This window comes from Diadema antillarum, unplaced genomic scaffold (assembly GCF_040938485.1).
Source record: "Diadema antillarum isolate AM-2024a unplaced genomic scaffold, OU_Dant_1.0 seq00000563_RagTag, whole genome shotgun sequence".
Classification (NCBI taxonomy): Eukaryota; Metazoa; Echinodermata; class Echinoidea; order Diadematoida; family Diadematidae; genus Diadema; species Diadema antillarum.
The window spans coordinates 852,091-877,501 of NW_027271502.1; the positions used below are offsets into that span (position 1 = coordinate 852,091).

Sequence of the window (25,411 nt, forward strand, 5' to 3'; positions counted from 1 at the left end):
TTGCCCGTTACCCTCTCCCATCGACTTTGTATACGGAGCGAGCGCACGAGCGAGGTGAGTGGTGGCTGATTTCACGATTTGGCCCTTAGATCGATCTAGATCTACTAAGGTTTATCCTTACCATTTTTCCGATTCGTCTGAACTCTGACGTTCGTCGTCGATCACGGGTAGATCTACGGAGTATGAGATAGTTGACGTCCTTCAATTCAGCAGTCCAATGCAATTAATGATATCATATTGAAGTCAATTTTAATACCGGTAGACTCTGCGTACTAACCGTACCCATTATGCATACTGTACATGTACATGGCATATTGAGCATGCAGCCGATGCGCTAGCTCATCTCAGGCGGCGCGCGCGCGCGCGTCAGTACAGTTAGAACGACGATAACGCCTTTTCACTTGTCAGGACGCATTGCAAGCGAAATTACGAGAAAGCGTTATGTGGTTGTGCATGAACGATAACCCCTTTATGCTTCTCGTACCATGCTTTAGGCAAGAGAAGCGAAAGAGCGCATTCACGTTAACCCCTTTTTGCTACCACAAAGACGTGCATACGGCACGTTATCGCCTTTTTCTTTTGGGATTTTTTACAAAATTAGATCGAATTTGACATATCTGTTGATATGAAAATGTAGCTCATGCCATCTGCTTTCGAATGACAAATTTTTATTTTCTTGGAAAATTTGAGCCCGAAGGTGCGCTAACCCCTTTTTCCATTGAGCCGACGATATAATACAATCTTGAAGGAAATTCAAAGTGCATTTGATGAAATCGGTTTTGAGATGACTGCGATATGCAAAAAAAAAAAAAAAAGAAGGAAAACAAAGCAATCCTACAATAAATGTCGGGTCTCACCTTTTATTTGGATTGCTATGTTTTGGATATCTCAGTCATTTGAAAACCAAGGTCATCTAATACATGGCCGGCGCAGCCGTCTGGACCGTGGGGGCTCGGGCCCCTACACTTTTTGTGCACCATACAAAGGAATACATAAGTGTCATCACTTTGGGCCCCCACACTTTTTTTTTTAACATGGAAGTACGTAAGTATAGAAATATATAGATAGATAGATAGATAGACAGATAGATAGATAGATCGATCTTGATGTATGGCGGCGGTAAGGTTATGTTTTTTCTCTGAAGAAACCCGGAAGTGGACGAGGAGAAGAGAATGAGCTTTGTTAGCTCATGAAACCCGGAAGTGGGCCCCCATACTTTTGAAAACACTGCGCCGGCCCTGTAATAAACTTTGGTTTCCTCTTAGAATAATTGTATGCTCTTTCATACTTCATATTAAGAGGTTTCTCATTCCCTCACACACACCCACGCACACACACACTCACACACACACACACACACACTCACACACACACATACATGCACACACACACACATGGAGACCTAAAGTAGGGCATGTCAACCAAAACTATATTATCGTCGGCGTTTTCACGAACTGACGCTATTTCGTTTTTGAGCGAAAATGCAATTCTGAGAAAATCGCGTTTAAAGATCTCACAAGTTTTAGACAACGTTTTCAATGACTTTTCTTGTCTTGTGTGTGAAAATTTTGACAGGGTGATGAGAGTGGAAGTTGTTCTTCCTATCCATAGTGTAATTTTAGTGTGAATTCAAAAAAAAATACGATATTTCTGTCTTCAAACTCACTGCGTCGGTTCGTAAATCCATCGTTTCTTGCGCGCACCATAGGTTATGTACTTAAGCGCGGGTCTCACGAACCGACGTAACTTGTATTACGCCGGTTCGTGAGACCCGCGCTGTAGGGCCTGTACAATAGGTAACGTGCAATACGCGTGTATTTACGAACCGTCGCTATTTCATGTTCGTATGTGTTTACATACAAATACTATTAGGGCTATACCTGCTTATCAACAATAACCTTATTAATTGAAATTAATTGTCATGTAATGATTGTTGTGATGATTACAATACATTTAGTGATAATTAAGATGATAATACAAGCCAGTTTCTCTTAATTGTTCTAAAAAGAGTGTTGTCATTATTTTCATCTTCATTTAGTACACGCATGTATTGTTATTATAGCTGTGGTTGATCGTTCCAAAGATTTCTTTGCCCCCCTTTTTTTTGTGGATATATTATTATTTAACACTTTTGCATTTGGACATCTATCATTTGGTAATACATGTACTCGGTATACTGTGTTTCATATTTTTTACTTTTTACTGGTTTTTTTAACTTTATTAAGTTACTTTTTCATTTTTTCACATTATTTTTAATTCAAATTCAGTTCACTTCTTTCATAATAATTATGAATGCTTGTTCTAAGATGAAGGATACCGCTAAATCTTGGGAAAAAGACGTGCCAGTCAGTAATAATTACTTGTATTTACTCATCTTTCATACTCATGCATGCACTCTGTTATTTCTTTCTCTGAAATAATATATTAATTTCTTTATTTCTTATTATTCCACATATTTGTGACATTTACTTTGTCACAATTTTTATCAGTGTCATTATTGTCATTTGGCTCGCATGCGAATTCACTCATAATTCCTCATTTTCCATCTTTCTCTTTCCTGCTCAACAGATTCTATGATAGCTGCACCTGATCATATAAAAACATAAAACTCATCCTGCATGCACTCTTCGAAACTGATAAACTCCTAAAAAATACATAAATATCAACACTATCAGAATTTCAAGCTTCATTTTAAATATATAATAATGGTCATGTTTTATTATGCCTTTTGCAGCAATATATTGAAGAGGTACATTATGTAATCGAAGAAACATAGGTCCTCAATGAAATATCAAATTTGAATTATTCAGAGATGAGTAATGACAATGGGAAGGATAACAATTCTGGAAGAGCTCCATAAATCAATACATATCTAATGGCAAATGGAGATGGAATCAAGATTCAAGAATATGTGTAATTAAAGTTCATTATTATATCAGTTCTTGTGTGTTCACAAAAAGAGGAACACAGTTCGAACATGCACACCAAATCTTACATCGTACATTTACATCTATAGAGTGCGGACGGAACATATACAAGAGAAAGAATAACATTCTCAAATTAATATATCAAGCATAACTATGTATATGAACACACAAAGATGTTGCTGCATATGCATGAAGCTTGAAAGTGCTGCAACACCCATATGCTCAGATAAAAACTTGATGTATATCATACAAAAGAGAAGAGGTACTGCATGTACATGTAGTTACACTATTCACAGGACAGTAGAGAAAAAGCACGAGAGAGAGAAGGAAATGGGTGTCTAAAATAGGTCGATGTAAGGAATGCCAAGCCAATTAAGCCTCTAATAGAAGTCATACATATATAAGGAAACAAATTAATCACAACGTAAATGATCATGCTCATGTTAACCAATAATTAGCATCTAAAAATGTGTGTAGAAAGCCCATAATATCAGCCTTTCGCCCCGTAGGCTTGTTACATATGAGAAAAGAGAAATTACGGCCGACCCCCAACCCTCCCTGTGAATCCTTAATCCACCAGTACTATAAACACATTCTGAGAATGTGTTTTAGTACATGTACTAGCAAATTCACAAGAGGGGTGGGGAAATTCGACCAAAATTGTGTGTGGCTAAAATAATTAAAAGGAAAGGTCATCAGCAAAACTACGGGGTGGATGCAGACGAATTTTCATGTGATGACTAAAAAAATGCAGCTAAAGGAAAAAAAAAAGACGGCGGAGAGGGGCCAAGGCTAATTTGACTCCCCTCCCCCCCCCCAAAAAAAACAAACAAACAAACAACAAACAAACAAACACCACTGTTTTACAGCACCTTTAAAGGACTCTTAATTTTTTGTTTGTTAAAAACAAACGTCTCGAAGTAAAGAATTCCATATTGTAGGCGAAATGTAGACCCATACAGTGTATAAAGTGTACATCCCAAGCTATTAAAGAAAAAAAAAACTGATTATGAATATCATTTAAAGTAAGAATTTCAGTGTGTTTAATAATCTTTAGTTGAGTTGCAAATGACATGTACATATTTAATAAGAGCAGTAAACTTCGAAGCGCCCCCAAGCCCTTCTATACTTAATTATTCATGTGTAAAGGTAGCGCCAGGGCACTCCGGTGGTCTAGTGGTTATGACGCTGGTCTAGTAATCCAGAGGTCGTGGGTTTGAATCCTGCTTGGGCTGCCTGTGATTTTTTTTTTTTTTCACAGCAGCCTACAAACTGCACACTGCAGTTGCGTGCGTTACTACGGATGGAGACAAATGAATAATCTATTATTTTAATATACAATGTTTGACATCCTTATTGCAATCACTTTCTTTAATTTTAAATTTAGAGACATAATGAATTATTATTAAAAGAAATCAAATTTCTGTATTTTGTTGTGAGTTTGCATGGGAACATACACGTATCATAATTTACAATTTTAGTTAGATAAAGAACATCTTATAACAGAACTGTCTAGTGATGGTTGAATAATTATGTCAATTTGTTATAAGTCCTATCAGTTACATGGAGTGCATGTTCCCATGCTTACAAGAATCATACGTGACACATTCAAAGTGGGTTGAAGACAACAAAATAATAAATAAAAGAATAAAGGAGAATAGAACTTAATCTGATTACAGCATCATCTAAATATTGCCAATGTGCACTTAGAAATCTATCAAGATTTATCACAAGGTTATGATTACCACACAAAACCTTCAAGATTTATTATCATGAAATACATACCAATGAACACTTAAAAAAATCTAACATTCCATATCCACATTAAGCTTTCCTTGATATAAATGTCTCTCTGTAGTGTTATTAAAGTGTAGCAAAATTGTAATTACGACATCACAGAATGGAATGCATTGTTTTCACCTTCAATCTTAGGATCTCCTTTCATGTTTCCACTTTACAATCACATTTCACTGTAGATATACCGTCCTTATGTTGTCGCCCTTCATCCTAATTTCTCCCTTCTATCCTATCTGTAGATTGTCTTCTTTCCTAAGCCATTGTATTCACATTCCTTGATGATCAGCACGATGCTGTACTTTTTTCTTCTTCTCTGAAACAGTCCAGCTCTTCGCTACTGCATGGCATCAGTCATCTGAAAGAAAAGACAGAAATTAAGAACTTTCGATTAAAATCAAACATCATGATACAAGATACAACTTTCATTTTGAGAAAAAGAAATCAGCCAACTAAACTGTAGTTGAAATTATTTTGCTCTATTTATATTAAACATAAAACAAAACGGTATACAGGATCAAAGAATGTCAAAAAAATACTGCTGTTCGTCTTTGATGCATATTCAAATTGTCTTGCCTTTTACATATTTTAATGATGCAAGATCTTATGTCTAGCACTTAGTAAGTCTCATGTAGAATTTAAATTATTATTCACAATAAAATCTGCATGTCCTTGTAAACAAGGCATTGCTTTGAAAAAGCTGAATATTACTAATTGCATTTGGGAAACAGTCTACGACAATCAAACTTGTTTATTATCAGAGACTTTAACATCTTAATTAGACCTAGACTCTACATTACCATTGTATTCACATCCGTTGGTGATGTACACGACCCTGTACTTTTCCTTTCTTTTCTGAGACAGTCCAGTTCTTCGCTACTACATGACACCAGTCATCTGAAAGAAAAGAAAGAAATTAAGAACTTTTGATTAAAATCAAACATCATGGCACAAGATACAACTTTAATTTTGAGAAGAAAAAAAAAATCAGCCAACAAAACTGAAGTTGAAATTATTTTACTCTATTTATATTAAACATAAAACAAAATGGTAGGCCTACGCAGGATCAAAGAATGTCAAAAAATGCTGCTGTTCGTATTTGATGCATATTCAAATTGTCTCATCATTTACACATTTTACTGATGCAAAATATTATGTTTAGCACTTAGTATGTCTCATGTAGAAATTGAATTATCATTCACATGAATATAAATCTACATGTATTTGTAAACAAGGCATTGCATTGAAATAGCTGAATATTACTACATGTACCTGCATTTGGGAAACAGTCTATGACAATCAAACCTGTTTCTTATCAGAGACTGTAACATCTTAATTAGACCTAGACTCTACATTATCATTCAGCTTTTAAAGGTATTACAGGGTGGTCCACAACTTGAAATTTGAGCATGTTGCAAGCTCAGAATCTGGGAATATTGCAGAAATTGAATATGCGCGGAGCGCACACAATGAGTACGTAGTACGCAATATTTTGCTGCTTATCTCTCTTTGTGCTGCTTACATTCAATGTTCTCTCTCAAGAATTTTAGCATGTTGCAGCAACATGCTAAAACCCCTCGTGGACCACCCTGGTATTAACCATTCACCTATAAAACACTGGCATTGTCATGTGCATCATATTTTTTTGATAGTGCACATATTTTCATGAGGTCTGTGCAAGAATGCAAATGAAACACGTCTGCTGTTTGGTATTTATGAAAAAAAAAATCACTAACCCGGAAGTCCTTGGCCTTAGGAATAACACGTGGCGAGTTAGTAGGAATTGACGTTAAAATAGAATAAGAATAGATCTACTAAATAGGCCTTTGCCTCATGAATGTCTGGTCTAATTATAGACTAAGTGAAGTCTAGACCTTTCACTTTTAAGTTACCAGTGGTTCACAAAATTTATATTATAGATCTAGACTACATCTAGATCTAGACATCTAATACTATTAGATCTTGGCAACTTTTGTCTTTGTGGCACGAAATTAACACGTCACGGATGATATTGCGGCGATATCCAACAGGATGACAGTACCACTATTACTGAATCAGTAAGTTGACATAGATAACTAACATCAACTTGTTAACGTACGTTAGAGATGGCACCATATACAATAACCGGTGACACTGACACTGACAGATCTAACGACTACGTTTAGACTAACGTTAAAGAGTTAGACTCGCCATCTCAGTAAGTCGGCCAAAGACAAAGTTAATACAGGGCTAAGTCAGTGTTACTGTTATGTTAGGCCTAACAAATGTTAACGGTTACTCGGTTAGGTTAGGTTTACCAGGACTCAAGAGCCCTGGTTAAATCAGTCGAGGGACATTTCTTAGAAGTCCTTCGATTCCAAGAATAAAAAGGGTGAAAGAACAAAGGGAAAAAAGGAAAGAAGAAAGGACAAAAGCTTATGTATGGCTGCTGTGGAAATCGACAGCGCTACTGTTTCACTATCAATCACGCGTAAATATGTAAACGCCATTTGGTTGGGCCGCATTCACAAGTTTTAGGGGAAAAAAGCCCCACCGCTGTGCTTCAAAGGTACTCCAATGGAACTAACGTTAGACATAATGTCACATATCTACACACAGTACGGTACTAGGGCTGAATTCACAAGTATACTATAACACTGCACTGTACAGGAAAGCCACCTAACCTGTAGAGTACTACTCGTAGTGTTTAGGTAGTATCACTAGACCACATACTGTCATAGATGACATCTACACCAACGCTGCACACTGGCACTGGTCCGACGGTCCCTGACCAGGAAAAATCACTGTTGGACACTGACCAGTAACTTTTTCAGGAATGGACCAGTAAAAATTGGGGGAAAAAATGGGTGGACTCTACCTACTATTACCACTAGTCTAGATGTAGATCTAACTAGCTAGAGCTAGACTATAGACTCTGTGTTAATTTGACTTGGTCTTAGACTTCAGCTGATCTTAGTTTTAGTAACTGGCATTACAAGTAAAGTCTTAACTTAGACTTAATAGTTAAACTTGAAAGTTAAAGTCTAACATGTCTAACTTTATTCTTTACTCTTCCTTTGAGTTTTACTTTTAGACTTTTTACTTTTTTTTTAGTTTAGTAGGCCTACTTTGTCAATCTCATGATTTCATTTTCAACTCAAGTCAAGGCATAGCCATGAGTGTCTTCGAGACTTTGACATCTTGCATGTCTTGCACACAGACGTTACGACTACAGTACTCGGTAGTCTCAGAAGTAACGACATAAGTTGAAAAGAAACTATAAATAATATGATTTGGGATCTAATTTGAAATTGGATGGCGTTTACAGACTAGGCTTCATAAGCATCACGCGATTGAATACATGGGACTACACTCTACCGCAATTAATGGTTATGGTAGTCCAACTGAAACTGTTATTTTGAGCATGATTTTAATAGGATTATAGCTTACCATTCACTTCACTCGTGGACAGTGGGCTGGCTTAGGTCGTCATTCATCTTTCAGAAGGTTTGGTTCTCACTCTGAGATCTGGATTAGGGCCAAAACCTAATTCTAGGCCAGTAAGTTGAACAAAGCTCAAAATAATGAAACTGCGACGGTTCGTAAAACCAGCATTGCTCTTCACCCTAGCAATTCGGGTTTCACGAACCGGCGTATCTTTACTGCGTCGGTTCGTGAAACCCCTTTTTCTCAATTTCTCGATATTTCGAGTACCGTCGTTTTTTTCTTTCTTTGATAAAATTAAGAATAATTAATTTTGTGATCTAAAATTTTGGGATTTGGTAGAGTTTTGAAAGCACTTTCATTTGGTACCAATATCTCGATTTTGAAAATTTTGACCAAAATCGAAATAGCGTCGGTTCGTGAAAACGCCGACGTTATGATCCCTTAAAGTTACCATCTCGTCCACCTCCCCAACAAAAAGCAAAACAAAAGTCCACTAATCTTGGCTTAGTACCACACGATTACTTTATTAGCCGTCAACGCTGAGCTGCTCCACTAGACCACCCGCCGTCAATCACGGATGGTGAGCAGGTGGCGTGGTCACAGCTCGACAGATGCGGACAATGCAACTCCGCCCTCAACATCGTGCGGACAATGGTACTTAGCGCGCCTAATAATCCAGGGATGCTCCCTTCCAGCATCCCTCGGTCTCCACTGTCACCGAACTTGACCGAGGAGAAGGCGAGACAATAGCTTGTCCGCTACCGAGAAAGATTTTGAGGAGATCTTTTGTCATTATCTGTTAAGGAATGTGGGGGGGGGGGGGGGGGGGGCACCGAAGTCTCCATAAAGTGTGTAAAGTTCTGGGGGCATGCTTTCGTGTAAATGTCACCTCAATTCCTATTGTTAAGTTCACCACTAAGGGTTTGAAATGGGATTGGGATGAACTTTCCGTTCCGGGAAGTTCATCCATTTCTATTACAAGTCCTTTCTAAACATAATAACAATATAGACCATGGACAGTGCATGGCAGACAGACAGAAAAAAAACCCCAAAGTAGATACACAGATGAACATCCGGATGAATACATGAAATGACCAGAAAATACAAATTAATCAATTATTCAATCAACGCGTAATGTTAGTGTTTTGAATTAATCTTGGTGAATACATTACAGTATGAATAAAAATAAGTCCATCTTTCAGCTGTTCTCAGACAACATTGTGTTGTTAGATAACTTGAGGATATGAATGGTGTACAATGTACTACTAAATTCCAGCAACGTGAGCAAAGATTATTTATCACGATCTGTGCAAGCTTACGTCATAGATAAAAAAAAAAATCAAAATCTTAATCGGTTTCATCTGATATGAAACAATGCAATAATCTGTGAAAATGGTAACATCAATAATATTAGTTTATGTGAATTTTGGTTTCCTTCTCTTTACACATTTTTTTCTTTTTTTTTTTGGCAATTCAAGCATCACACAATAATCAATATTATTACGGAAATGCATACTTCAGATTAATTTCAACATTATTGCTTTGATGAATATGAATTACAAGTAAATCATTGTGATGTGAGTTTGACATAAATTAACAAAAACTTATGACTTTCTTTCCCTTTGTTTTCAACTATCCAGTCAATAATGACAATCAGAAATGTTTAGGTCTTATTTCATTGTTATGAAAAAATAACAATAATACACAGAAGCATAATAGTTGTAATAAGCAAACGTAGCTGCGCGTGTCTCTTCGATATTGACAGTTATGAAACTGCGTATTGTGGAAGTCGATGAAATGGTTGAACATATTCAATCAATCAAGAAGAGGGAATGATTTTGTCAAGCAATGTCCCCCTCCCCCCCCCCCTTCCTTTCCTCGCGTGAGATTTCTGTCGCCACACGATGGCGCTCAGAGTGCAAAGCCATTGGTCACTCTGTAAGAGAGGTGACCAGTCAATATCAGCCCCTGATGTGGTGTTCGTCGGTCAGCCGGACGTGCTTTTTCTTTTTTCCTCCAGCGGTCAGTATGTCCAGTGACGCCACTCTGGTCCGGATTACATAACAACTCTCCCGGCATCGATAAATCCATTTCGAGTGCGAAACTGCGCAGGGAAACGAGATAGCAAACCATCCCTCACTGTATGCAGTCCCATGCACTGATAGCTGATTTAGAATTGACTATCTCTTCACACAGCTTTGGATGTCTACCACACATGACGAGTTAATAACTCAATTAATGCTGCAACTTAAAATGATCTTGTTCTGCTTTTCCTATTCCTCTTCGACATTTTGGTTTTTACGTATTTTGAGATGAAAGCTGCAACGCTCCGTGGGACAGTGATTTCAGTAGCTTTGCTACAACTGACGATCATGTTATAGCTTTTTTTTAGATCATTGGTCTATTCATCTTTTATTCTTTTGTGGCTTGTCGAAACCGGCTGTGCAAAAAACAACGAAATCAGCAGCATGGAACGTAGCTCAATTCTGGTTGAAACTTTTCACGCGTAATAGACGCCCGACCCAGGTTGACTGTGACTTTATTAAACGAAAACCGGCCTTTTCTTGTCTTGTTATTGGATTCCTGTCGAAAAGAAAAAGAAATAAAGAAGAGGAGAAAAGAAGGACACTACAAGTGTAGGTAACATAGTGTGTAGGCTTGGAGCCGTCGGCCCGTCTTTATGGGGTTTGAGACAGACGCCTCTGCGGGCGCGGCCGGGCGAATCCACGAGACCATGAGCCAGTTGGAGTCCAAACCCGCGTCCAAGACGGAGGTGAGTCGTGTTTTCACCGTCTCGGCAAAATGATTGCCAAATTTCTATATTTTGGATTTTACTTTCAAAGAATGAGTTTATCAAGGGCATAGATGTCAACTGGTGGATATCTGTTCTGTAGATAATTATTCTTTATTTACAGATGATTAATTCCTACGTTTATACATTGTAAGTGTCTTAATTTAATTGGGACCTTCAGTTTGACATGCCGGAGTCTGAATTTGCGTAATGTTATAGACCTGTTAAACGGGCACAGCCACATCAAGTTATTTTCAGTGAAGAACAATTTAACGTTATCATCGAAATTTTGAAGCAGTAATAAAACTGGTGTCACTTTCTTTTCCGCCGATATGATATTTATACTGTCACCGAAGTCAAGCCAAATTTTGACTCATTTCTGTATCAGGATTTGCTTTGAAATTAGTAATGATATTATCATCATTCGCAATGTAGTCGTACTAGTAGTAGTATGTGTAGTAGTATCAGCAGTAGCAACAGTAGTAGTAGTTTCAAAGAAGTAGGCCTACAGTGTAATAGCAATACTAGCAATAGTTCCGAACCCGATATCAGCATTAAACTGAACCACCAATCTTCAAAAATAGGTGCAATGATAAAATAAATGGAAAAACAATGAAAGCTACAAACAGTACCAACTCTTAGGCTATGAAATCAGAAACTGACTCACATATAACGGTGGCTATTGACAACAATGATTATCATAATAGGGAATAATTCAAGAAAAAAAGCATGATTTCCACTGAGATTAACCCTGTACAATTAAGTGTTAAAGGGGTTTTCATTTTTCCCCAAACCTGCAGATTTCTCTTGCAACTTGCGAACGAGAAAGAAAATTCATATGGTTCTCGAAAATGAAATTGATTAAAATTGTTCAACAAGTTAGGTACTCATACCCATCAAAACATATTTGTGTTTAATATATTCAAACACAGCACAATATTCATTACGTTTGTAATACTACTTTTTTTCTTATCATCATCTCTTTTTCATCATTTTCAAGAGAATTGTATAAATAGTAATTATTATGGTTGGACACATTGTTTCTGGCGGGTTTATCTCGATCTATGGTGATCATATGATCATAACCTCAGACAATCCCTTCCTTGGTGTTATTCTCTTTGAATCTTCCGGATGCCGACTCCACACCAAAATATTTTGTCTCTTGCTCAGGAAAAAGAAATAATAACTCTGATCTTCTGTCCGTGTCTGTGTACAAGCAGTGCCACACACACACACAATATGAATACAAATACTGACGATAGTAAAAGTACTGAAGAAGGTTTTAGTGCTCGGAAATAAAACTGTAATCCCCTCTCTCTCTCTCTCTTTCGTCATTTATTCAATTTTTGGATGAATATGCTAAAACATGGTAAACGTATACACTATGTAGCCATATTCAAAGAAAATGTTCTTCTCTATTTCAAGTAGTACACCTGTTTCTAATCGATATGACTGTGATATTTGTGATAACACAAAGAAAAAAAAGTTATGATATCACTGTACAAAGTGAGAATCCCAAAATATGATTTAAAGACTATGGTCATTATGGTGAGAAAAAAAAGAGGAAATATCAATTTTTATAAAATTGAATTTAATATCCAGATGGCTGTAGAATACTGGTTAGTCGAAACGACGCACCTTCACGCAAGATGATTATGTCTTCGAATGCCAACTGCGAATCCTACGACTGCAAATATCAGATAATTCATGACAACTATTACATTTAATCAAGATTGATGAACAGTTGTTAAAATACTGATAGTACAAATGATAGTTAAATATAATAACGATACCAACGATTTAAGTGATATATTTATACCGTTATCACAGTGTAGGGCAGAAGATAAAAGTGAATTTAGGATATTTCATTATCCTGGTATTCGTGCTACTTTTTGGACTACTACCTATGATAATAATGTGAAGGATGTCGACATTTTTAGCAGGAGATGGAAATTGAGTAGCCGACATCTCATCGACATTGTTACACTGCGAACACAAGGCCTTGTTTTGATTTTACAATCACTTCGTATGATAATCATAAGTATTATTATGACAACACTGTTAATCATCTTGTTGTCTTTAATGACCATCACCATTGTTTTCGGTTAAACTATCATCCAATTGTTGAAATTTCTTTCCGTCATTCGTAGCATGCAGTATATCTCTCTTTGATACATGTGATAGACGCAAAACAAAATAAAACAAACCACGATTAACAGAAAAAAAGTCAGAATATCCCCGAATGTACATTTTTTTTCTTTTCTTTTTAACGGAGATAAAGTTGTAGAGAATATACACATTCTTTGCACAAACAAAAAGGAGCCATTATAACAGGTGAAAATGGTTAAAATTGTTTTCCAATAACCAAAACAGAGATTTCCCTCAGTCAGTTTCGACTGGCGACTCATTGCCAATTTGCGGCTGAGGTCAACTTCTGTCAATAGGTAAACTTTGTGGCTTTTTAAAATGATAACATATTTATCTAATACAGCGAACTTGATATCAATTACTTTATCAATACATCTGATTTTCCAAGATTCTATTTGTTTTGATGGTCAATCGCAGTCTTTCCTTTCTTTTTACTAACTGATCATAGCAATAATTGGTTGGGGATAGGACGCAACTTTTGTATATCACATCTCCCTCTTTGTCTCTCTCTCTATCTATTCTATATCTGTATCTGTATTTCTCTGAACACACACACCCCCACACACCCATGCACACACGTACATTTCATATGACTGACATTTTACGCTGTATGTACAACATGGTTTGATAACGTGTTTAGACGAGCAGCCTTCAATTACTCCCATGTCATTTCACACGTAAAGAAGGAGGGTATACCGATTGATCAGTACAGTGAGCACCTTTCTATACGCAAGTACCTCCGGTATATTTATAAACAAGTTATGCTCGAGTTGTGGGGGAGGTAGCCTGGAAAACAGGATTTCTCTAGTTCAAAAGGAAACAGTACAGTACTATTGATTAATCACGTGTTCTACTGCTCCTTCTGAACTCCAAACTCCTATCGAGGAAGTATACAAAAGAAAGAGAGGGAGGTAAATACAGGCACAAAGACGCAAATTTTTCTCTTGCCGTTAACGACATTATTTCGTCCTGATCCTGATTACCCTACACTGTTTCATCTTATTTCTGAAGTATATGTACTTAACTCTCTACAACATAATCTCAATCAATGGATTAGTTGTGTCCAGAAAATACATTTCCCCTTTTTCATTTCAAATTATTTCATATGTATTTTTATCTTCCCCAGACAAAGATACAAAAGAATAGCACAAACTTTACATGTGAATACTCTTTCTTAGCATAAAAAAAAACACTTAGCAGAGGGATTAGTGACGCTTTAATACAGAAGTACCAAAAGAATAAAGAGAAGTGCTATTATTGTACCTATACATAAACTGCAATCGTGCTTGATATGCAGATCCCATTTTAATATACACGTGGTGTTTTGAATACCACTGGCATTGGAATAGCAGAATATCGGACAAGAGATCGGACGAGAGAACTGAAATGATACCAACCATAAATAAAATGATTGCTAAATACTTGTAGACAGAGTTCATTATTGGTCAGTCATCAATAGTATACCCTAATTTACTATACATCACGGCTTACACGCCGCCAGTGGAAATCACAACCATCCAGTCAGAAAATGAATCTAACAGTTCGGTATTAGTGGCTTCAGAAAACAATCTTCAAACAAATCTATTTAGATTTATACACGGTTACATCCTCATTGCATTTTTTGTTTGTTTTTTCTTTCTTTGTTTTTAGAATGAAGGCGAAAGTTGTGCAGGATGTGAGAAACCAATCGTTGACAAATACCTCCTGCGAATAGGGCGTGGTCTAAGTTGGCACGTGACTTGCCTGAGGTGTCTAGAATGTGAGGAGAGTCTGAGTTCGCACCAGAGTTGTTACTTCAAGGACCAACACGTCTTCTGCAGACGGTGCTACTCGAGGTCAGTTCCGATGGGATCTGTCTCCCTAAACTAAAAGCGACTGACGGTTATCTAAAATATATTTGTTACGTCATCTATTTAAGTGATTGTGTATCAGAATTCAAACGAACGGAGGAGGAACAGAGAATTATAATCTCAACAACAACAAATAACTTAGAGAAGGATGGTGGATGACAATAATATTGTCCATAGCTGCTCTGAATTCACCACTGTGGATGAAACAAGAATAGCATTTTATGGAATTCAACTTCTCATGATGTTACTTGTTGAGATCCTCTTTTCCATTCTTTCTTTTTTTTTTAACTAAAGTGCTCTGAAATAGGTGGAACGCCTACTACATATGTACTATTAATAGTGTCGTAATGCTGCAGAGAAAATACCGATAAGAGCCACTATTCCTTATGCGTGTTACACGTTTCCTGCAAAAAACATGACAACTTACATGCAGCGCCAGAGATTATGGCAAACGATTGTTGTCATTATCATGATATGATAATAACCAGATGAGCAAAGTTAGAAGTTATCATCATTTCTGGACAAAATGATGTGTACATAGATTTCTAACGATTGGAGAAACATTTCCATTCAGTACTTGCTCACACCGGACCGCAACTGGATACCTCCATGACATTTTCCAGAAGGCAGATTTGGTCTCCCTGGCAACCACTCTGTAAAAATGTTGCTAGGGAATGAGCAATGAACACGGAAAAAACAAGAAAACATAATGGTTTAATAAACATTTTTATAATTATAGTTTTGAACAACGATGAGATTTTACGTTGGAGTTGATAGTTGTTAAAAGTCAGACTGTTTCAAATAATATCAAGCAAATCCTTCTAAAGACATTGTACATCATTCTCGACTAAGGTCGAAGCCGCTGAGTCAATTATATACGCTTTTCGAACAATGAGAGATGCGATTTGTCAAAGTAGCAGCGTGTGGATTCATAAAACAGTGATAATTATTTGGACATTGACCAAAGATAAAGTTGAACTGGCAAAATGGGGACTTTTACAAGTTTCTGAAAAAGGGGTGCATGGCGACACCACCAGATTTTGAACGAGGGCGTATTGTTTTTTCAAGTGTGATTTTGAAGCGCTTGCAACAAACACGCGGAATTCTCGTTATTGTATTTAAGAGAAATATCCCTTCAGAACGCATTTTTCATTTTTTGTAAGTAATATTTTGGTGTCTTTTGGTTTTCACCACCAAGGGAGTTTGGTACAAAATGCGCGCGGTGCTTACGGAGCATCGACGCCAGCGACTGGGTTCGGAGAGCGCGGGAAAACGTCTACCACCTCGCCTGCTTCGCCTGCGACAATTGCAAGCGTCAGCTGTCGACGGGGGAAGAGTTCGCCATGATCGAGAACAAAGTGCTCTGCAAGTCCCACTACCTCGAGCTTATGGAGGCAGCGTGCCGTAGCAACGGGGACGGAAGTGGTAAGATTCCGCACACTCTTAAGTTCAGCCTATGACATGCTCTTTATCTCAAGATGCTGGTGATATTGATTTACTAATGACGATTATCATCAATTCACAAAGAGAAATATTCATTTCATTTCAATTCAATTCAATTCAATTTAATTTTTATTTCACTTTCAAGCAGAACGACTGAGAAACGTGCTGAAAAAACAACAACAAAACTATGCAATATCGACATTTGATGACACTTTCCGACGGTAAAGATCCGTTTTCTGAACATAATGGAGTAAAAACTTTTATTGAGTACATCTTATTCGAAAGGAAACCAAATTATTTGCAAAGACTCATTTATTCATTTTGTACTGCATCACATTGCACTGTTTTATGCTGTAAACCAATACACGGACTCACTAAAAAACAACCCTGAGGCTTAAAGGGGTTGTTTAAGGCATTGATATAAAATAAAATAAAACAAACAAACAAACAAACAAACTAACAAACAAATTCATTCCTTCATTCAATGCATTGATTATCCTCATTTCTATTTACAAGATGACTTGGCACAATATTTAAGCAGCCAAGAAATTAAGCAGTAGAAAAAAGATAGAAGTTCCTTCTTTTGCACAATGATGGTAGTTTGACGCAGATGGTAATGACCATCAACACTAATCACATCCTCTTCAGATTGGGAGGTCTGTCTATTGAAGAGAATGACCACCATCGGATCCACTGCTTGAATAACTTGTGGTCCAACTACAGGTGTTTTAATGCGCCTCGGGGCGGCGGAGCCGTGCGCGTAATTAAACAGAATACTCTTGGGGAGGCCGTACGTGAGAGTTTGCACGCGACCTCAATTAAGTCTGAATGCGAGTTCGTTAGAGACGCACTAGACGTCGCGCCAATTAAGAAGTTTAACGAACCGCCCACCGGGGTCTCGTATTGACGCAAGTCAGCAAATCTCTTCTGAGAAGGGTGATTTAAAGACGTCAGCTTGCTGTAAATGTATATCCTCCTTGGAAATTAATCGGAAATAATACACTGTGACTAAATGAGAGCTGAGTTTTGTAAAAACAAGCCAACTGTCATGGTAGCCATCCAGAGCACAATAAGGGCTGAGGAGGTGATAGCTCAATGGATATGACAGTGGTCTCTCAAACTTAGAGCACTGGTTCGAGTCCGGATGCACCCTTGTAGGCAAGACACTCCCATGCTCATTGCCTGGTTCCTTAGAGGGGACTTAAAGTCGTTGGTCTCGCAATAGCTTGCCCATGAATGACTCAAGCAACATCCGAAGAGTTCCTTCACTGCTTACTCCAACAATTACAAAAAATAAATAAATAAATAAATGAAAATTTCACAACAAACAAAAACAAAACACAATTTTCAGTTATGTTTGATTACTGCATGTGATATATGCAGTTAAACAGTGCATGTGTTCATGAAATTGATTTTAAAGTGGAAAATTATTGGACGATCAAGAAGAAGACGAAGAAGATGAAGAAGAACGAAAAAGTATTGACTGAATTTTCTTATTTTACCGAAAAAGAGACGCCGAGTACGTGCCTTGAGTAGAAGAAAAAGAAAAGAAAATGAAGACAAATAATTTTTATCGAGCAAACGGGATGCCTTCTTCTTGTTTGGTTTTAGACTTTTCGAAAGTTGTCTCAAGGAGGAGATGGAGTAGTTTCTCCAGAGAACTAACTGTTGTGCACTCTTTTAATGTTGAGACGTCATGAAAAACGAAAAATATTTCTCGTCAACCATACTTGTCAACGCCAGTACTAGGATTTCGCGTGTGCAAGTGTCGCATAAACAGAACGTGCACAAAATTTCATAACAAATTACGCACATGAAGAACCCCCCCCCCAAAAAAAAAATAAAATAAAAAAAAAATCATAACGTCATTTACTATTCTGTACTCGGTAAAATTTAGTTGCATCCAGTAACTTTCGTAAGCGAAGATAATCAAGGGAATTTGTACGACTTCTGATGACTGGTGATTAGCGTTGTTTCAACCCCACCGGACTTGGTATATTATGACGGGGTTGGTACTTTAGATCAGGACAAGTATGTAATGACGCAAAGGGAAGCTGTTTGAAAACAATCTCTCTCCAGAAATGATTTGTATTCAAAAACAAAATAAAGCAGATTGAAATATTCATTCTGGTATATCACCGTATGTAGACATAATAACAAGTTGTAGGTTATCCTAAAGTGATGGTATAGTTTTGGTTAAGATGGAGAATTCAGAGTTGTACTTACAAACCTGAATTCCAATCCCAACAAAAACTACACCATCATTTCAAGATGATAAAAGGTGGGTCCAATGTATAGAGCCTCTCCTTTGTTTTGCTTTGTTTTCCGATTATTGTTATTCTAATTTATATAAGAATGAACACTAGATTTGTTATGAAATTTAATTTTATGAAATTTGATTTTTCGTAATCATTATTTAACATTTCTCACCATGTTTCTGCGTGGTTGTATGCATTTTATTCATGTTGTACCTTTAGAAACTGTAGGAATGAATTTTTAAGTAAAAGTATAAATCTCATATTACTCGGCATTTGAATGTTTATTGCTATCGTACAATCCTTGGTAATCTGGTCCAGGATCTGAGTACGGTGGTGAAGGAAATGGCAGCGACAGACCCCAACAGAAGACGAAACGAATACGGACCACTTTCACGGAGGAACAACTCGAAGTCCTGCAGGCGAACTTTAACGTGGACAGCAACCCCGACGGGCAGGACTTGGAGCGAATCGCGCAGATTACGGGTCTCAGCAAACGCGTGACGCAGGTGTGGTTCCAGAACTCGCGGGCACGACAAAAGAAACACATCGGCTCGCCCCTCGGCTCCGACGCCGGGAGATGCGGCTCGAGTAGCGGCGGGAGTCACGCAGGATTAAGCGCGAAGGAGAGCTACGCGGGCACCGGGAGAAAGCTGTCACCGCTCACTCCTAAGTTTGGTGAGTTTTCTTCCATGATTATAACTCATGTGATGCTCTCAAACGTGGACTTAAAGTTAAAAGTTTTAAGTTTAAACTAAAAGGAGAATTCCAGCCAAGTCAAAAGTCTGTAAAATACAAAGTAAAATCTTATACCCCCAACTTCCAAATCAAAATCAGTTAGAAATTAGATTTTAGGGAAGATATATCATAAACTTGTGATGTTTCGCTATTTTTTTTACAAGCATGACAAGCGCTCTCGAACAGTATGTAAATGAGTGACCATATATATCCTGATGTCATAACAGCACAATTTCCCATGTACACAAGATTCACAAAATTCATTTCTTCTTTTTTTGTGGCTATTAGATTGTATATCATGATATCTGAATGTGTGATCTGAATAAATTCAGAATACACATTGGATCATTTAAATATATTAGGATTTGGGCATAAATGCATTTAAACAAAATAGGAGTAAATTCAAGATTTTGTCTACAAAGGATATCGCACCTTGTGAGGGGATGACATCATCTATTTTGGACAATCACATTGACTGTTCAAGAAGCGTTTTGTGAAAATGAGTGAAACTCGACAATACTTCTTTAATTGTTATGCAGTTTTGATCAAATTGTCACGGTTGTATATGTGCTTATACGATGTCACTCTCCCTTACCAGACTAACGTTTAGCAGGGCCGGAATTTCCCGTTTATGTCTGTATGTTTGTGCGGCGACATGTTTTCTTTCATATTGTTGGCTTCTTCATTAAAGTGGTTGCTGTCCTTCTCTCAGTCTCACTGTCTACCTGTCTGTCTGTCAGTCAGTCTGTCAGTCCGTCTCTTTCTCTCCTTCTCTCTCTTTCAACTTTCAGTTCCTTGCTGTTTAACTTCTTTCAATTTGTCTTTTTTGTTGATTTTTAAATGATTTCTTCAAGTTTCGTTCTGCAAATACTAGTGCATCTAAATCGTTTTTCTTGTGTATGTGAGTTTATCGTTTATCAAAAACGACAAACATAAAACAATCGGAATAATTTCAGAACTATAGAACATTTTGATTTTCATGATGAACAGATATCTTATGATTTTACTTCGTTTTATGTTATGATTTTCAGCAACCTGAACAGTATGCCATAACATTGTTAGTGCCGGAATCACCAATAATATAGTCACAATGAGAAAAAAAATACACACATGCGGGGTTCATTGTGCAGTAAATGGTTCTTGGGTTAAATAACAACATTTAAATACACGGTTTAGTAAATGCCAAAAAACACGAGTAATAGGTATCATTTGATTGCATGGAATTGCATTGTGAACAAAGTCCCAATGATAACTTTGTTTTATTCAGAGAATAAGAAACACTACACATAAGAAATGACTTGTCTGATAATCATTTGATGAAGATAACTCTTAATTTACTTTGATGTTATTGGTTTGTTTACTTTTCGATCTTATTGTTGTTGCTTTTGTTTTGTTTTTGTAGTTGAATTGATGGATTCTTGTGGCAAGTGTGGAATGATATACTGTCTGTGCGACAAGCTAGCGATATCTTCAACCAAGTCATGACAGTCATCAGTGTCGTAAGCTCAAGATTCACATCAATCAAGTTAATACATCGCTCTGTTGGTCTCCTTGCCCAACTCTTCAGAAGTCTTTTATTGATGTAAGTTTTCTCTGTCAGTCAACTTATTGCCTGATAGTGGAAATTCAAGAACACTCCCAAGGTTTCAGATCTGTTATCATTGTTGATCAAAGGATATCGTAGAATCTTCATAATCACAGCATCTTTCTTCTCTTTTGAGTTTGTTTGGGCTTTTCAGCGAAATTGGAAACTTTTTTTTTTCAACAACAAGAAAAGGCCATCGTATGAGAGACATAAAGGACCACAATTCGCTATCGCATATGGCTTCTTATACATCTCGTTGTCATGACAACGAACGAAAGCCGTGTCCGGAGTTAGAGGATTACAAAGCTTTGGATCGCTGATTGGCAGTTTGAGTTATCCAGGAGATAAATTGGAGCAGGAAGAGGAGGACAGGAGGAGAAGGACGAGGAGGAGGAGGAGGAGGAAAAAGAAGAAGAGGAGGAGATTGTAAGAGAGAAAGGAGACACAGGTTGTCGTTGAAGAACAAGACCAAGGAAATGAGAAATTGGAAGAAGAAACGGAGGCCGAGGGAAGAACAGTATAGCATACTCATGATGGGGATGGAGGTGGGTAGAAAGTGTGAGAATCTATAGGAATACGGATTCTTGCGTCATCTTCTTTTTTTTTCTGGTTTAGTTGAGTATATTGGTTGTATGACTTCTGATACGACATTCTAAATAATGTATTCAAAAAGATAGATAACATTAATAAATTTTGTTTTCATACACCACATGGAATATAATAACCTGCTGCTTTGCTGAATTGGTACATTGTATTATCAAATGCCGTTCAGTGACAGTAGATATAGCCTCTTATACACCACAGTTCCTTGTAAAATCTTATAGATTTTCTGGCTCAGTTAAATCATTAAAAAAAGATAGAGAACAAGACACAATACTCACAAATTTTCAAATTGTAGACTGTTGACTTGAAGTTGACAATGAAGGGATGTGGGAGTCTCTCTCTTAATATCCCATATAAAAACAGACACGGTTATCTTTGTGACGAATCATTGTCTGCTGCTTGCAGTTGTTGGGTGGATATAAAATGTGTATCATTTCATTAAGGTCTTATTCAGTTCACAAACCTTTTTTTTAGCCCCTCTTGCATCTCTCAACCACTTATGAAAAACGAAAACAAAATGTTGAATGGTAGCATTGTAGTATGACAAATAAAAATCTGGACACAATAGTAGGAAACTGTGACTATATCTTTGAATATCTTGCGATATTATACTTGTGTTGATTTTTTGACACTTTTCTATTAGGATTTTCCTCTTAAGCCAGATGTATTACAATGGTTATTTTGAACCATGGAGTTAATGGAACTTACAGTGCTCCTTGTTAGAACAGTACTTACACCAAAGAAACTACCTAAGATTCAAACTATATGGCAATTGTGATAATCATTCTTTGTTATCTATATCATTGGTATTATCAATCTGGGCTTTATCGCTGTTATTGTCTATTGTTCATCAGCTTTTGACGCGAATGATCGACAAAATTTTGATAACAACCATTGTTAGTTGGTAACTCGTCAAGCTTTGCCCTAAACTGTCATTTATGATTTGTTGTCTTAATGTGGATGTGCAATATTTATGTTCTGTTATTGTATAGAAACTGTACATGAATTCTCGTCATTTCATTCTATTTTTATCCCGAGTGAATGATTAAGAACTGTGACCGATTGGCGTGTGAAAAGGCACCACTGGGTTTATGACAAATCAAGGGAGATTGTTTATAGGTGTACAAAGATAGTCGTTATTGTATATTTACAGTGTTCACCAGGAAAATTTGTGATAATCATTACTGCCGTGAGTTGTATTTGGTCGTTGTTGTATTTTGGAAAGAGTTTTGTGTTTTTGACACCACTAAATATCTATCTGCGCTCTAAGAACGCTGGGTATCCACAGACATAACTTCCATACACGAACAGAAAATCACTTTTCTTCTCTAAACACTGTTTGCTGCCCATAACACCCTGTTACAACAAGCACCAATTCTACTTGTGCACATGTTACCATGGTGATGTGACGTGGAGATCGTAAAAGAGAAGTCATACCTAGTCTTGACTCCCAGGATGTTCGTTGTGTATTTGATGTATTTTCTTTTTCGCATTAACAACAGTACGTTTGGATAGCCAGCTGTTCCTCATGGAGACGTCTGTTCGTTTATTTGAAATGACACTAAGATTCTAAATGGACGTAGTGGAGGAATATAAAATACAAACAAACATTAGAGAGACGCAAGCAAAGTTTTAAAAAATCACAATTATTGAGTATTCAAACAACGAAACAACAAAATAACAAATGAGCAGGATATACAATATCTTTGCATCAATTTCATAATCCTTACACTCTGGTGCATTTTTTTCACCAGACATAAGTCACAACACACGGTCATATATACCGCATTATCTTTTTTTTTTAAAGACTTGAAATGAATTCGTGATCGCCAACCTGTTTTCTAGCCCCCCATGTTTGGCAAAGTGTAAACTAAGGTTTCGTCGTTTCGATATCTCATGGCAAAAGTGCACTGGCTTTCCACTGTGCTCTCGCTCGTTAGTATCGATCAGAGTCTTTACCCTGTCGATCAGGGTTCGGTGGTGTCAACGCACAGGTCCACTCAGCTGAAGATGTAACTTGATTGTACGGAATCGGGCAGGGTGGCGCCAGAGCGGACGGTCGACCCATCGGCCTGGTCACCAAATCCTGGGCTTATATTGACACGTTCCGGGCGCCACGAACCCCTACTGCAAGTCGTATTATAGAAAATCGCTTATGGATTGACATTTTTATTTTAATATCATGCGGGAAGTCGATAAAGGAGCGCATCTAAAAGTGCACTGAGAGTTCACATTGGACAACAGATGTGCAGAAATGGAGAGCACGACTTTCACGCGCAGTGTTACGTAACAAGTAATTCTACGTAATCCGGAAACGAGGTTTGAAACACCCGTGGGAGTGTAAAGCACAATAGCTGCGTATTGCGTAAAACATCATATTCAAATTTCATGCATTTCGTTATAACATGTATAAGCTGTTCCTACAGACCAGAAAGCTTAGCCAAGGTTTACGTGGCAACTTAATCAGCAGTTACCTCACGTGCCTAACTTAATGATTTGAATATTATTGAAATCTGCATGGTAGGACCAGATGATTTATAGGAATGATAAACATTTGGTATTATCAGAATACGATACACTCCATAATATACAGTTTACTTTGTATAAATAGAGGTCTATAGCTCAAATTTTTCATCTGACGTGATATCAAAGTAAACAAAGAATACACTGTTTTCGTGAAAATTTACCGTTAAAAAAAAACATACATCCGTTTACTGATACCTAGCTCTGTTTCGTGAGAAGCAGTGTAGTTATGTGTATCCTTGGTATAGCATGAGTCTGTGAATGTTGGGTTGTTCTTCAATCATGTCAATAAGCCCCATGCTTGCGGAGTGTTGCAATTCCCCTTTAGTTTGTACACGGTATTGACAGCCGGATTTTCTTCATCAATGTGTTTAATTGCTCTCAGCCTGTTTAATTTGCAAGATCAAATTATTCTGTGATGTGACAAAAACGAAGCAAGAATTGACAACTTTTAAAATTCTACTTGTATTCCGAAAATATTCGGCAAAAAACCGACTCATCGTACAAGAGAACATACGTTCAGTATGTATTTATTCATAGAAAACTGAGTCATTCAATGTAAAATCTAAATTCTCAGAGTATAATGGGAAACGAAGAAGGAAGATTGTTCTCTTTTCAAAGTGCACATCGTTCACGAACGTTTTTGTTCTCCGTGAGTTTCCATGTATTCTTATTATGTGAAACAGCTTAGTGTTTAGTGTCATTTCTGTGTTGATGTCATATTGTGCCTGTTTACGATTCCGTCACTTCTTTCTTTAAAACTCTGCCAGTTTTTAAGTAAAGGACTGTGCACAACTATCAACGCACTTTGAAAAGCAAACATGAATGTCTATAATCTGATTTTGTCTACCTTTAATTATTTGTAATTGACTTGATTAGTATGATGTTGAGAGTGTGTATGTCTCTATGCAAAATGGTGAGGGGTGGTATGTGTGTGCGTTTGTTTGTGTGTTGGTGTGCGTGTGAGGGTTAGTGAATGAGAGAGTGTGTGTGTATGTGTAGACATATCTATTTTATATATGCGTTGTGCGAGAGTTTTAGGTACCGAATGCCCTATACAGATATACTTATTCTAAGCCTATCATGTGCAAAAAGTTGTTCAATGACTATGTGTTTGACTATTTCATTATTTTCTACCCTGAAACATATCATGGAAACAAATGCACAAACAGAATAATGGTTTTAAGTGGTATAAATCTTTGTCACCCTACTGTTTCATATATAACTCCTTACATACATACATACCCGCTCGAGCACAGATAGACAAACACACATACATACATACAATCTTATACAACACACACATACACAATGAAAAAAAAATGCAT

The 25,411-nt window shown here is 37.2% G+C and overlaps 1 protein-coding gene across 1 annotated transcript; it reads left to right on the forward strand.

The window, feature by feature from the left end:
• The first annotated feature begins 10,827 nt into the window (after nucleotides 1–10,827).
• On the forward strand, nucleotides 10,828–20,857 carry LOC139735062 (LIM/homeobox protein Awh-like). The gene is made up of 5 exons (XM_071645834.1): nucleotides 10,828–10,920; nucleotides 14,737–14,921; nucleotides 16,135–16,361; nucleotides 18,956–19,312; nucleotides 20,775–20,857. The coding sequence occupies exons 1-5, from the start codon at nucleotides 10,828–10,830 to the stop codon at nucleotides 20,855–20,857; spliced, it is 945 nt and encodes a 314-aa protein (XP_071501935.1).
• The last annotated feature ends 4,554 nt before the right edge of the window (nucleotides 20,858–25,411 follow it).

Coding starts and splice junctions, on each gene's coding strand:
- LOC139735062 (XM_071645834.1), top strand. CDS start 10,828: ATGGGGTTTGAGACAGACGCCTCTGCGGGCGCGGCCGGGCGAATCCAC. Junction 16,362..18,955: donor TAGCAACGGGGACGGAAGTG/GTAAGATTCCGC, acceptor AATCTGGTCCAG/GATCTGAGTACGGTGGTGAA. Junction 19,313..20,774: donor ACCGCTCACTCCTAAGTTTG/GTGAGTTTTCTT, acceptor TTGTTTTTGTAG/TTGAATTGATGGATTCTTGT.